General features: G+C 38.7%; 1 protein-coding gene across 2 annotated transcripts in view; it reads left to right on the forward strand.

The window, feature by feature from the left end:
• The first annotated feature begins 10,953 nt into the window (after nt 1-10,953).
• Nucleotides 10,954-15,992, forward strand: part of LOC106094231 (deoxynucleoside triphosphate triphosphohydrolase SAMHD1) — a 102,026-nt gene continuing 96,987 nt past the window's right edge. For both annotated transcript variants that reach the window (XM_059360058.1, XM_059360059.1), the window contains exon 1: nt 10,954-11,207. Coding sequence is in view for 1 of the 2 variants with exons in the window: in XM_059360059.1 (XP_059216042.1) it covers nt 11,205-11,207 (3 nt within the window). In the remaining variant the exon portion in view is untranslated. The remainder of the gene's footprint in view (nt 11,208-15,992) is intronic.

Consider the following 15,992-nt stretch of genomic DNA (forward strand, 5'->3'; position numbering starts at 1 on the left):
TTCCTCGGCATAGATTTTATGCGCAAATTTCAACTTTTTGCTCAAATTGAGAGTTTGACCACCAACAATGTGAGCCTTTGTGAAGAAGCTGACGGCTGTGTCAATGATGACAAGAAAGTCCATGTGTTGTCAGACTTTCAGCGAAAACGCTTGGAAGATGTGATAGAAAAATTCCCTTGCTTTACTGAGAAAGGCTTGGGCCAGACACAGTCTGAGGTACACACAATCGACACACGTGATGCAACTCCAGTGAAAAGTAAGCACTATCCGGTGTCGCCAGCTGTGCAGAAATTAATGTATGCGGAGTTGGATAGGATGTTAGCCTTGGGGGTGATAGAGCCGAGCGATAGTCCCTGGAGTCATCCAGTGACATTAGTCCGCAAGGGCGAGAAAAATAGACTATGCATTGATGCTCGCAAGCTGAATGCCCTCACCGACAAGGACGCCTATCCTCTTCCGCATATTGAAGGTCTACTCAGCCGGCTTGGTGATAATTATTATATTCCATTGTCGACCTAAAGGATGCTATCTGGCAGATACCCCTTGACGAATCCAGTAAAGAGAAACCCAGCCTTTACGGTGCCTGGGAGGCCTCTTTACCATTTCACCGTCATGCCTTTTGGATTGTGTAATGCAGCACAGAGGTTATGCCGGTTAATGGACAAAGTGGTTCCCGCAGCACTAAGAGACCGTGTTATTGTTTACTTGGACGATCTCTTGGTGGTATCGCCAGATTTTGACACTCACCTGGAGTTGCTGAATCGTGTTGCCGATTTGTTAGCTAATGCGGGGCTCACAATCAATGTAGCAAAATCTAAATTTTGTTTCAAAGAGCTCCGATACTTAGGCTATATTATTGGTGGAGGTACTCTCAAGGCGGATCCAGCGAAAGTTGAAACCATAACACGATTTGACTACCCGAAGACAGCAATGCAGGTGAGAAGCTTCATTTGCGCTACCGGTTGGTATAGGCGTTTCAAACCCGGATACGCGACGATAGCGACCCCGATCATCGATACCCTTAAAAAAAGCAAGACCTTTATCTTTACCGACCAGGCGAAGACTGCTTTTGATCAGCTGAAACAAGTTTACCTAGTTTACCCGATTTTCGAGTCATCGATGGCATTGCCTATAAGAGAACGCGACACTACGATGGCGATCCATTGCGTGAAGATTTCGCGTGGAAGTTGTGGATACCCGCCGAGCTGACTGAGGAAGTCATTGAAAGGGCTCATTGTCCGCCTACGTCGGCTCATGGCGGGTTGCACAAGACTTTGCACCGAGTTAAGGAGTACTTTTACTGGCCAAATATGAATTTGCAGGTGCGAAGTTTTGTGAATCAATGCCAGGTGTGCAAGGAAACAAAGCCGGCAACCACAACTTTACGTCCGCCCATGGGGAAGGAATTTAAAGTGGAGCGACCATTCCAACGCATATACGTTGACTTCTTAGGCCCTTATCCGCGCTCCTATATTTTTATTGTTTTAGACCATATGTCTAAATACTTGCTGTTAAAAGCAATGGCCAAGGCGAGTGCCAAAAATGTGGTAAAGTTTCTGATTTCAGAAGTTTTCCATAAGTTTGGCACTCCAGAGGTCATTGGACAGAGGTCTCTGACAATGGCAAACAGTTTGTAAATAGGGAATTCCAGGAGTTGGTTAAACATTTTGGGTAAGCCATAATGTTAAACCGGGTGAACCTGTTGGTACTGGCCGTGATAAGGGCATACCTTCAGGAGGACCATCGCGAATGGGATAGGCACCTTTCGGAAGTGGAGTGTTCCTTGCGCTCGTCGGTGCATAGCGCTATAAAGGTGAAACCATATTATGCGCTATTCGGGGTCAACATCGCCACACATGGTAGCGTTTATAAGATCGCGCGTAAACTAGAGATGTTGAACGACCCTGAAATGTAAAAGAAAAGGAAAAGTCTTTGGGTGTCTTTCACGCCAAAGATTTGAGGCAATAGGTTAAGAGTCACGTAGTTAGTAGTCACATAGGTTTAGGCTTTTAGTTTTAGATAAATGAATTATTTTTTTTAGCTTTGAATTGAATATGGATTACGTTTTTATTTCTATATTTTGTAGTCCGTTTAGTTGCCTTAAATGGCATACGAATTGGGTTTTTGTAGGCTGGGATAGATATAAGGTCTTTAGAGTTATTTTTATTTTTTTTTTTTTTGTTATATATGCTTATTTTATGCCAGAGTAGCGTAGTGCTCTTGGCGATATATATATATATATAAATATATATAATTTTTTTCTTCTAGCTAAACGCTGAATTTTGCACACATTTTTTTTTTCTTCCAAGTTACAACTTTTTCTTTGGAATACAATAGTGTTTGTCTTTTGATGCACATGGGCAAAGCACAAGGTTTCAGGCCTCTTTTTTTAGCATGATCTGTACAGGAGTTTATGTATTTTAGCACACAACGGCGCTCAATTGAGTCTTCGTGACATGAGTACCACTAAAGCTTCCTCAAGTGGTGATTCCATCGTGTGCGGACGTCTCTGGGCGGTCAGCTTGTGACGTGTCATAGACCTCAGGAGCCTACCCCCTGTGCCCCAGCGAATCTATGACATTAGGATGCACATCGTAGTAAGGGGAAAGATGGTAAGGACTATGAGCTGCCAGAGGACAATTATCGCGGATGGAATCACAGTGTGAGGGAGACACAAGGCGAATTCACTACGGTGAATAAGCCGAAGACGCAGTATCCAGTGACGATGACCCTGATGCACATCTCCAGATTGATGGTCAGGAGCACCACGTATGTTTTCGTGGGTGAGCGGTTTGGGGAGAGTGTTAGCCGCGGATGAGAAAGGCGCGAATATGTGCTGATCGAATTTTCTTTTTTATATATACTTATTCTCCGGAGAATTGTACTTGACCACAGATCTAACTCCTGTTTCAGCATAGAGGCTTTAATTTTTTTTCTCTTCTTCCACAACGGTTTACAACTTCACAACGCCTAATCCCGTTTATTTTAGCGCAAGTGATAACAGTTTTTCGAAGAGCCCGGTTCTAACGATAATTCTTTTTGTCTAAGGACAAGCTTGAAGAAATGACCGCTGAAATTTTTAATCGCGAACGAAATTTGACAGCGGTCAAATGTTTTTGCTTCCATTCTAAAACTTGTTTCTTTATCTGCACTTAGGGTTTTCTCTACTACATATACAAACATATTTTTTTTTTCATGAAATACATAAAGAAAACAAACCAGTCAAACGAGTAGAACACACAAGAATTTTGCCGGCAATAGTTTCAAGGGCGGCCACTGTAAAAGCTTTTGGCAAGTTTTTGGCAGAGAAGTAAAATTTAAAAAATTGGCAAAATCATTTTTATTTTTTTTGTTTTTTTTAGAATTTTCTGTTTTTTTTACTGAAATTGGCTTTTTCACTGCTGCATTCACATTAATTTTCTTTATTGATTTATCACTTTATTTCGTTTTTATTGGTTGCCGATGGTCGATTGGTAAACTTTAGCCTTTATGCGCAATTACTCATTATTTTTGGCATTTTTATTTTTTTATTGAAATATTTAATGTTTTGCAGTAGCTTTCACTTTTCACTTTCACTCGTCAGGCCATTGAACTCATTTACACCACTCCAATTGTTTTGTTTTTGATTTTTATTGCAACTTCCGTTTTTCGACCGCATTCACATCATTTTGGTTTACTTTTCCACCTTGACACGCAATTTTTTTATTTGGGATATTGTTTTTTATCTTCACCGTTTTGCACTTAATTATTGGGCATCAAAATTTTTTGGTTCATTTTCAATTTGTGGACTTTGGTAATTTTCTATCCGTCCGAAATTTAATTTAAATTTTTTTAGACATACTCTCTTTTTTTCGTTATTTTTGCTGTCCATCACTTTATTCGTTTTTTTAGCACTTTGAGTTCCAATTCCGACATTCGATTTTTTCTTTCTTCTTTGTTTTTTTCATTTCACTCTTGGTTCACTCCATTACACTTGTTGGCATGTTGGTTATACATTCCCCCCCACCCCCATTCATCATTTGAGTGGGTTACGCACACTTGCGTTTGGTACCGTTGCACTACTCTACACGGGTACACTCTTAAGCACCATTGATATATTGGTGAGTTTATTTATTTTTGTATATACGCCTGCCCTCCAAACATTTGGAAGTGACTTTCTCACTCCCTCCCAGAATTGTCACTTTTTAGATCCTTTTGTATGATAGTTTGTAGAGATTTCATGATTTACAACAACAAAATACATTACTGTCGGAATTCTATCATTTATGTTTCGCTAATTAGTTTCTCATAATCAACTGTTATTGCTACAAATTTAAAAATAGATTTTTTGTTTTTGTTTTGGACGCTAACTCAAAAAAGCCCAAACAAGAGAATGTATGTTAACTTAGCCTTCTGTAATGAAGAAAGGCCGGTAGCACAGAGCGATAGCATAAGCATCACAATCGTAAGGTTGGCTGTTCAAATCCCAGTCAGGGAAAATCATTGCAAATAAAATCTTCGATTATTAATCCTGATTTGGAAAAGAAATAAATTAGAAAGAGAAATAAAAATAAGCCTCACTCTAGAAGGTAAAAAAAAAACATTAGCAAATAAAAATTTATTTTTATTAATGACGTTGATAATCGAATTTTGCACTTTTTTTAGTCCCTATTTAGTCACTCATGGGTATATATCGCCAAGTGGAACGTTTTCTCCCGTACCGAGACACTTATTAGAGTAAAAAATGATATCGCCTGAGATTGTTTTCAACTTCCGTGAGTGCTGATTTAGTGACTCGCACGATAGAAAATGTTTGGAGGGTGTGGGTGTATAGGATTGACGCAAACATGTTTTTGAAATTCACGCGGTTTTTATGGCACTGCATTTATAGGTTATTAATTAAACCTTTTTTTGTGAATTTTGAACTTTTGTTTTGTTTTTATTTTCACTATTTGGCGGCATAACAATTACTACTACTACTAACTACTGTTTGCTAATGGGTGATTTGTTGATACTTGCACTGTGACTTTCTTTGGACACTTTGGTTGAAGTTTTGTTTGGACATGGATGAATTTTTTATTTTGGCGATTCGGGGAACTTTAAGATTATTTCTTATTGTGCCGTACATTCAATTTTATGCTATTTATATTTTTTTTTTTTTTGGAAAATTTGCTTAAATTTTTTTCTCTCACGCACACACACACACGCATATAACCATGCCATTTTTATTCGGGCTTTTTTCACTTTCGCGCCTTTTTCGTTTAACGCACGCACATACCTTTCGTTGGAGCACTATTTATTTTTTTTATTTTTGCACAAATTAGTTTTCTCACTGTAATAATACTTACCATGTTATTTTCTGGTTTTCCATCGGTGAGGCTGCGGTGTCCGTCCGTCCCGGTTGCATTTTTCATTATTTTTAATTATTCTTCTTCTTCTTAACTTCGGCTGATATTTTCATTCACCACGAGTTGGTATCTCCGGCCCTAGCGGCGGTCGCGTATGACATTACCTATTAGGGTGGTCCTCACGCGGCGATATAGAGTAAAGGAGGGGACTCACGTAAGGATATGGGACTTTTGGTAATAAAAACCTACATTTTATGGTGTTTAATACAACGTGGTAGTCGTAAGCGTGTTCGGGACACCGTCCCCGGTACAATTCAGAACGTAAAATTGAGTGTGTGTGACATAAAAGTTTCTTAAAATTTGGGGTAAGTGGACGATTTATTCCGCTGATTGAACGATGTATTGATGAAAAGAGGTAGGGATGTTAGTTCCGATCATCTTTTAGGGGTGCCCGTTCATCAATAGTCGGATTTTGAACCGTTAGACAAGGCAAGAAATCGCACTTTTTCCCTCCCATCCTTAGATAGTGATATCGGCAAGATGGTTGGGTTTGTTGTGTGAGCGATGTCAAAACTTGAGTAGGGCCACTAATCGTGTTATTGTGAATGACACAAGGTGTATTCGATTGGCAACACAGCATAAACAGCTGCCGTATAGGTGCCGGTGTTCATGACTGGTGGCTTGGGGACAAATACAAACAATGAGAAGAAAGGTGAAAGGAAAAAGGGCCATTACAGGAAATTTTTGGAAAATGGACGATTTCCTGGGCTTTTTCCTTTCTCTTGGATTTGAACATTGAAGCTGGTTGGACGTGTGGAATCGAGTGAAATCGAGTGTTTTTTTGTTGTTGTGAAACTAAAGCCAGACATATGCCTTGTTGTATGACCTAACCAACACTTTTAAAGTAGAAGAAAGAGATGCTAATGCTTGTGTTTTTTATTGATGGGTAATTGTGTGCCAAACAAACATTGAAACTTGAATTTGTAACCTAAATATGAAAAAGTTAAACCTGAAAAAAAGACTTTAATCTTAAGAGCTAAATGAACTTGCTAAATAACCTGCAAAGTAAAATAAACTACCCAAACACTTACAATCTAAATAATCCATAAACTTACAAGCTAAATAAACCAAAAACTTGCAAGCTAAATAAACCAAAAACGTTCAAGCTAAATAAACCGTAAACTTGCAAGCTAAACAAAACCTCAAAATTACAAGCAAGATTTGAACTACAAATATAAACGTATCCTTTCGGCTACGTCCAGCCACCATCACCTCTTCAATTAACGTGGGAGACGCAGCAAAGTGGCATGCTCACACCGACATGCCCCATGTAAAGCCCTATGCGGACGGTTGAATTACCATTAACTTCGGACAAACGAACTCCAGGCTTGACTTCCTTATTTTTCTTTTGTTTCAGCCTATATTTGTAAAGAAAGAAAAATGCAAATGTTTATTAAGAGTGGTTAGGCAGGACAATCGTGTATTTAGTTTCTACGAAATTTACCTTTTTAACTTTTGTATACAAGGTTCCCAAGGCGTCTCAGGTTGAGCTCAGCTTAGGTAGCTTTGCCGTAGGTTTAAAGTGGTGGTAGTGTCCCAATAGTGAGGCCGATTGTGCTGTCTCTAATGCAAGAGAATCTAAGAAAAATACATGCATATGTATATTTTTACATATAACGCCACCGAGAGAAAAAGACTACATAAAAAGTACATACAAACAATATTAATGCAAATATAGGTACCAAACACAAAGAAAAAAAATTGAACATACTTACCAATAAACAGACAGACACATACGGACGGACAGATCAACTGAGGGTCCATCTACCGGTACCAAGCTGGTGCCATCATCATCTACCGATCTGGGAGTCCATCTCGCATTATCCCTGGTCCTGTTCCTACACTAGAAGAAGAAGAGAAAGGCCGTTTCATATTATTGTTTTTTTTTCTAAGTTTATTCTGATTTTTTTTTTGATTATTTCTTTTTTTATCTTTTAAATTTCACATTTTCCGAATGTTTGCATTTACTTTCCCATTGGATTTCAAACTTAATTTCAATTGCAATTCTGTTTTGTATTTTAGTCGTTCGCTAGAATAACACTATGAAAGATTTTATAACGTTGAACAGAATTCTAAACATGTTGTTGACTTAGGCTAATTTCGGTACTGTCTTTGGGATATCCAATGGGATATCCATGGGAATGGATATCATGGTGAAGCCCGATTAGGGCTTCTGTGGGAGGGCAAACGCTTGGAAAGTCAGCCGCCAAGCCACGTATCGTCCAGTGCAGTCTAGGTTATTTGTCCATTCATTTCGTGAGTGAACGTTTTCTCTTTTTTTCATTGTATCTTCGTCTACCCCTATCTTTGTGGACTTATTTTGGCCTTCCTTTTTCATTTTTATTTAGTTAAGACCGGTATGATTTTTTTTTTGTGTATGGTGTAAGGATCATTGGTTGCAAGAACCACCCCTGTCCGGCGAGCTCTAGCCGTGCTCAACGCCAGCATACCGGCAAGGCACCATATGACACCACAAACGCGGATTTGTCGTCCGGTAAATCCTGCACCTCCGAACACCACCATAACACAGAAGAAAGCAGATTCAATTCCAACATTATTGGGAAATGATTCGAGAAGGTGGAAAGGCTTGAAATTATAAAGTTCATATTAATAGGGTTGATAAGATAAGGCTGGAGAGAAAAGAAGGACCATTAGGATACGAGGGCGTGTTATCGCACAGCCGTACTACGTCCAAGATATCATTCAATACCCAGGCATGTAGAATGTTGCCAATTGAATTTTCGGTACTATCGCCCCATGAGGAACTCTTATAATTAAAATCGCCACCAACTATGAAATCATCGTAGTTATTTAGCAAATTCAGAAGTTTGTCTAAATCGGCATGAAGACTGTGCAGCATAATTGCATGGGATGTAGATGAGGCCAATAATTATTCTTTCTTGGATGTTATCCGAAGTCGTATTGATCTGAATAAACGTGGAGTTGATACCAAGGTTAGAGACAACAATTCGGTTATATTCAATATCCTTTCTAATTGAAATGGCTACCCCAAGTGGCGACCCAGGATGCAGTAATAAGGTAAGGTCATGCGAACAGCTGAGTACATTTCTTCTGTTATAGTACATTTCTTCTTTATATCACAGCTGTTATATTTTTCTAAAATCTTAAAATGTAGTTTTATTTGATCTGATTTTCCACATATATCCAAAAAAACAGTGTTATAATGATGAAAATACATTTATAAAAAACATTTGTAAAAGATAAGTTGTAAAACAAAGTTTATTTCTAAAACCACTTTGAGATTTCAATTTACGGCACTTGCCACTCAAGGTAGTTTCGTTTGGGGTAGATTTTTGTTATTGTGCTAATGACCCTTCCTCTTAGTTATACCATGGTGACGACATCTGCGCAAGTGGTATTTTTGGATCAAACCAACATCAATTTTATTGTGCCCGAGATTGTGGCGAATGTGTGGTGTATGTGAGTAAATTTAAAGATCTATGAATGATCATTAGATTTAATTTTCTTTGCCTCAGCTTTTTGTATGGATTGATACTCCATAAGGAAAATGCTGATTTCCTGCTCTATAGATAATTCCTCAGGCTCCAAAATAAAGTTGGCAAGAGCAAGAAATTGTTCAATTATGGGAGATTTTTTAGTTTGAGTGAAAAAGATTTGCATACGATTTCCCAGAAATAGTAGAAGAAACGGTTTTACTCATATTGCTTTTCGCAATGGAATTGATGTGTTTATAGCCTTGTTTATCCTGCCTCGACGAGCAGCTATATACATATCTTTTGTAGAAGGGAGAATCTTTATAATTTGCTGGCCATGGCCATTTTACTTACAATTCTAGCAGTTTGGATCAGAAGCATCCGTCCTTTCACGAGAACACTCACCATGTCCGTGCTTTTCGTCACATTTAACGCGTTTGAAAGCTGAATCGGTTAATATGGCCCCATCTTTGACATCGATGGCATTCCTTTTCGATTTTTCCCAAGTTATAATTTGGTTCATGATTCCACGAATGCTGGCTACGTCACCCAATGCCTTGCCCGGTTGTAAAGAGATTAGAAATAGTCCATTGTCAATATTTTTTTTTTTATAAAAGCTGTCTTAAAAAAGGTGTCTTAAACTTCGTAACTAAGACAACAGTGTCGGGAATTGTGGTGTTTAATTCAACTGGAATTTGGTCAATTTCGGTATTAGGATGAAGACCAGGAATGACCACAGATTCTTGTCTTGAGGGTAAAGAAATTAGATGGAATGTTCTTTTTATGAAGAATTGCCATCATGGACTCATGCAGTATTGCAGAGTTTACTCGTATTTCTATTAAGGTTTTTGACTTAAAAAGAGCTATCAGGGATCTTGAAACGTAAATCATCTACTAGCTCTTTTATATTGATATTGTAGAGGAAGATTGGCGGGCACCAAGTCTTCTTAGACTCAACTTCGGTTTTATCAACAAGCTTTCGTTGTGTTTGGCTAGTACAAGCCTGCTTGACGAATTTTATCTCCAAACCATTTAGAATGCCCAGAAAGGCAAATCACTAAGAATGTTTCTTTCAAGACTTTTATTAAGTTCGGACAAGTCAGCATTGTATGCGTTCGTTTTTCGGGCTTGATTGTTTGTTGTTGTTTGACACTGTGCTAGTTGTCATTTATCTGGTTGACGTTGAGGTCACTTCTTTCGCGACATCCAAGGCGGATTTAAAAAGGTGGTCTTACGCGAACAGCTACTAGCAGCCGGCCAGTTTGTTGGTATTAAGATGTCAGATTTTTGTTTGCATTCTTTTTGTTGTTTCTCAAATATTCTCTGCTCATGTACGCACACGTAAATACGCACGCATACAAATTTCTCTGTGTGTGTTGGCAAAACGTCGTTCAGTTTGATGACAAGATGACGGATTGCACCATATGATTTGTGGTTGTTGTAATGAGATCACCTTTAATTGTTTGGCCGTGCCCTACATCATAATCCATGTCGGTTGGAAAGGATCCCGGCATCGCGGTTGCAATTGTGCAATAGGGTGCGTGGAGGTTTTATTTGTAAATATAAATAAATTTACAATAAAATTTTAAAAAAATCCCGCAGTAAAGAAAGAAGTCCGTTCTGTGCGATGTCCTGTAGTCACATTTTCATGTGGAGGTGGCGATCCTCTCAAGCTCCTGTAGGTGAGCAAGTTCGTTCCGGTCTAAAGGACCGATAGCAGCGGCAATTATTTAAAGGCCAATTACTCGCCTTGGCATATCGAGCATCATAGGCACTCAGGTGCAAGAGCCGGTGCCGCCCGGCCTCTCACTGAGACTCTCCGCTCGAAATCGCTGATTGTCCGCGACTGCTGTTGCAGCTACTCCGTATGGAGCATTCCACTATATTTCTTTCTTTTATGCCTTTTCTTGTTGCTGTAAATCTGATTTTTTTTTTCATTTTTTCGGCAGGGCTGCTTTCTTTGAAGAAAAATAAAATAATTAACGACACCTATAAGCTTGACAGTGGCTACCAAATGTTGTGAGAAATAAAATTCCTCTGTTATTTCTATGCTCTATTAATATTTTACGTTAGTCCGGCAACATTTTTGTGTTATCGTTATAGGGCAACGCTGCCAAACAAACAAAGAGTTCGAGAATAGACAGGAAATTAATATAAATAAATATTGGGGGAAATAAAAAATTATTAACAATTTGACAATCAATATAATCGGGACAACCCCTTTGTCTTCCATAGAAAAACAATATAATTAATGATAAATATTTTCTAATCGTTCTTGTGGTCGTCGCAATAAGTGTAAACCCACAACAAGATTTTAACATTTATTTGGAAGTCGTGCTTGCTCCAACTGGAACCGGTGGAAATGGTAAGTTTTCTTTTCTTCATGCTTCACTTCCATGAAATACAGGGTTAGGGTAGGCTATGCTTTTTATAATGTCGATTTCATTAGATGGCTTCATTGTACACTTTGGCGAAATGTTGTTTTGGTCTGTGGTTGTTATATGGCGCGAGGCTGGTGGGGGAGGTGATTTTCTTTAAAGAAATGGGAACATAAGAAAAAAATTAACAACCTTGTTTGGCGGAGTCAGCTGTCACTTTGTTTACGAATAAAGCGGTATAGCAACCAAAAGTTATCGACGACAATTGTTATTCCATGGAAGTGAACCTCATATAACAATTCCAACTCATTCATGGCATTCAACCAGTTTTTCCAATTTTGTATCACACTGGACTTACAAATCGGTTCCACACAGAAATGGAGAGCGAAGTGGTGCATAAAAGGGGGACGGTTTCTTCCCTCCCAATTTTTATACCATCTATGTATATTTACCTAGTCATTCCTTTTGTAAAACCTGGAAATATTGATCTGGGACCCCATAAAGTATATACAGTTGTGTACAAAATAATAGGGGTGTGCTCCGCTAAAAAAATTTATTTTTTTTATAAAAAAAATTATTAGATTTTTTTAGGTAAGATGAATTATTAATTAAATCTCCAAACCGTATTACTATAAATTATTTAATTAAAGCTACAATAGTTTAAAATATTTCTTTGAATATTTTTTTTTTTAAATTAACTGCTCAAAATAATAGGAATATTAATACACAACCCAATACTTTTAAATCAAACGGCACAAAATTTGAAAATTTATTTATAAAAATGTAAAATTTTTCTATCCTTAGATTAATACCCTGTTTTTTGATGTATTCGGCACATCTATGGTTATGTGATCCTGGGACAGCTTTAAAAAGATTTTTGCTTGGCTTTACACAATGCTTTCTATAGCTCTCCGCATTTGATATTCGTTTCTCTGTAACATTTAAGTCTCCCCTAAATGTTCAGTGGGATTGGCGAGAGGAGACTGAACAGGTCACAGCTTAACCGAACCCAATGATCTGAAACCACCCCTTGCCAATTTAGTAGTATGTTTCCGGTCATTATCTTGTTACAATACCAATTTCAAAGGCATATTTCAGTCTGCATAATGTAACATTAGTTACTCCAAAGTTGTAACATATCCATGATGTCTTATATTTCATTATTGGACGTATACCGTTGTGCACATCTTTTTTTTAATTGTGTTTTATGTTACGTATTTGGTATATCAGCATACGGCTGTCTAGACGCTGTTCACCAAATTATACAATTATACATTCGTCGGTCCACAATATGTGCCTTGAGTTTCCAATCGGCAAATCGATGTGTCCTTTAGCGAAGTTGAAGCATGTAACTGTATACTTCTTGGTCAGCAATTGTACCCTTCTTGGTCCTTTTGCGAATAGGTTATTTTTCAACAAACATTGGGGAATAGTGGGACCAATTTCAGTCATATTAACTCCCCCTTAAATTTGTTTGAAGACCCAGTAGGGTTCTCTTTGCTATATAACAAAATCGACGGTCATTAATAGTTGATGTTTTACGTTTGAGTCCAAATGTTTCGGTATATTTTTTTATATAACGAGGCATTTCTAATCATTTGATCAAAGCATCCTTCTATGTCTTTTATTTATCTATATATTTTTTTTATTGTATTTTGATTATTTTTGGATTAATTCTCGCATTTCTTTTGAACATTGCTTTCTACGTCCCACTATTACAAATATTATTGTTTAAAATTTATGAAATTTATTGCTAAATTGTCACTTTTCTACACTCAGTATTTTCTTCTTGTAATTTATTTTGTAACATATCCTTTTTTAACAACGCGATTCAAAGACAAAATGAGAAACCTTTATAAGAAACCTCAATATGAAAACGTGGCTGCAACAACAACAACAATCAAACGAGAAACCAATCCATAGAACCAAAGCTATAATATTTATTATGAGCTTATATTTGTAACTGTGCTTCTTACATACTCTTTCAAATACCCTTCGAATATCACTTAATTTGGATGATTAAATACCACAAAGCTTGGCTTGTGAACATATGAGACATTCTTATCATTTTGGACACACCTGTATATGCTGAATTGTCTTGGCATTTTAAGTCGATCTAGCCATATACGTCCGTCAATTTTTGTCCGATTTGGCTAAAATTTTGCATGAAATATTCCATCATGTCTTCTAACAATTGTGCCAAGTACGGTCCATATCGGTCTATAACTTGATGTAGCTCCCATATAAGTCTATCTCCCGATTTGAGATCTTGAGACCCTGGAAGCCGAAATTTTTCCCGATTGGCTAAAATTTTGGGTTCAAATCGGTCTATAACCTGTTATACCTCCCATATAAACCTATTTCTCCAGTATACTTGTTCGGTTCCTAGAAGCTTAAATTTTTCTGTTTGGCAGAAATTTGGTACGAAGAGTAAAATTATGCCCTTCAACTAAATTTATTTTATGTAAATTTTTAGCAGAATCCATGGTTGCGGGTTCTTAAGATCCGTTCCAGCCGAACTTGTTTTTATTTGCATATACTCGACACTGCTATTTATTTCGTTTGGTAAAACATCTAAAGATTGGTCTTCGAAGCCATAAAGAACATATTTGTTCTTTATCACCATGCCATTTTTAAGTAGATCTAGCCATGTCCGTCAGTCTGTCTGTGGAAAGTACGCTAACTTTCGAAGGAGTAAAGCTAGACAGCGTAATTCTTGTCCGATTTGGATGAACAGTGACAGTGCACTGTGACTGGTTTTATGGCCTTTAACATTCGTGCAAAATATTGGCTGAATCGGCCATAACCTGAGACATCTCCCTTATGAACAGATCTTCGGATTTTACTCCTTGAGCTTCTGGAGGGCGTAATTCCTAAGCGATTTGTCTGAAATTTTGCTCAGTCACTGATCTCTAAAACATGCCAAATATAGTCTGAATTGGTCCATAATCTGATATAAACCGATCTTCCAATTTTGCTTCTTGAGGGTGCAATTCTTATCCGATTCAGTTGAAATTTTTCACAATGGCATCTACTATGGGCTCCAAAATCCAAGCTAAGTATGACAGGAATTGGTTCATAACCTGATATAGCTCCAATAGCATATCAATTCTTATCCAAAATTGCAAATTTGCCCCTGAACATACCATTAAGGAACAATGGCAAACTTCTCACATATCAATGAGTGCTGTCCGATTCCAGGTTTTAACTCAGTGAAAAGTTTTGTGAAAAGTATTGTTCTCTCTTCATTGGCATTTCATTTATTTGATACGATGTAAGTCTAGCACAATGAGAATAACATAATTATTATCGATTATTATGCTATCGGTGACCGGTCCTTACGCCCAACGACATAACATCCAAATTTTTTTGGGCGTTATGTCCCATTTTTTGGTCATAACGCCCAAATTTTTTTATTGGAAGTTGTGACCTGCCCGCAGGCGGACATAATGCCCAATAGCAAAGATGACACAAAGCTCAAAAAATGGGTCGCCGGAACGCATAGGTGGTCTAAAGTAAAATTTTGTTTTTATTATTTTAATAATAGAAATCGCCATGTTGTTGTTGTAGCAGTTTATTGTGTACTATCTTTCGTCTGCTTGATTCTGTTGAGTGTCAAGACCCAGGAACTCCGCGACTAAGATGGGGTGCGTCCACAGGGATCTGGGTTTGAGTCGAGTGGGTCTGGCCGGGCAGTTAAACAGGTGACGTGTATCGTGCGGTCCCTGGTAACAATCGGGACATACATCTTGCACGTCGGCATCAATCCTAGCTCTGTGGGAATTGAGGCGGCTGCATCTGCCGGAACGTAATTGAGCCAGAATCACTCTGGTTTGCCGGGGGAGGTCGATTTCTTCGGGTGCAATGGGTGGCGGTCGTACTCCAAGGACTACATTCACCCGGTAGCCAGTTAACGCGTCTGCTACCGTGTCTGCATGAATGTTGTTCAGACCCGCTTGATATGCCGCTTGATCTAGAGGTTCTCTCTTGTAGCGCTGGACCTCACGCTCTAGATCATGTAGATCTACCTTAAGGCTTCTGGGCGGTGGGTATCTATCCACAAGATGATGATTTGGATGATTTCTGCGATAACAGCCCAAAAGGTATTGCTTAGACAGCATGTAGTTATGTCTTCGCACTGGTAGGATCTTTGTCTCCTGGTGGAGGTGGTCCACATGAGAACTAAGGAGGCAGCCCGTCGCAGTTCGGAGGGCGGCATTCTGACAGATCTGAATATTATTCCACTGCGTGTCACAAAGCTGACGTGACCACACTGGCGCTGCATAACTTACCACAGACCGGCCAATTGCTTTGTACGTGGTCAACAAGGTTTCTTTGTCTGCACCCCAAGTGCTGCCAGCGAGTGACTTGAGGACCTTGTTTCTACTTTTGACTTTATTGCAGATTGCTGTGGCATGTGGGGAGAAAGTGTAGGAGCTGTCAAATGTGACGCCAAGTATTTTGGGACACTTAATGGTCGGAATCAATTCTCCATCGACCATCACAGTCAGCTCAGAATTCACCTCACGCGTATTTGTAGTGAACAGTGTGGCTGAAGATTTGGTGGCGGATATCTTCAGATTTCTTGCAGCGAAATATGAGGCAAGCTCGTTGAGGTAGACGTTCAACCTATCGCAGATGTCATCAATGGGTGGGGGGCCTGATGCCAAGATCGTACAGTCGTCCGCATATGATACGATCTCTATGCCGTCTGGAGGAGGTGGGATGGAGGAAAGGTAGAGGTTAAACAGAGCCGGAGATATCACCCCGCC

The sequence above is a fragment of the Stomoxys calcitrans genome, chromosome 1 (assembly GCF_963082655.1).
Source record: "Stomoxys calcitrans chromosome 1, idStoCalc2.1, whole genome shotgun sequence".
Taxonomy (NCBI): domain Eukaryota; kingdom Metazoa; phylum Arthropoda; class Insecta; order Diptera; family Muscidae; genus Stomoxys; species Stomoxys calcitrans.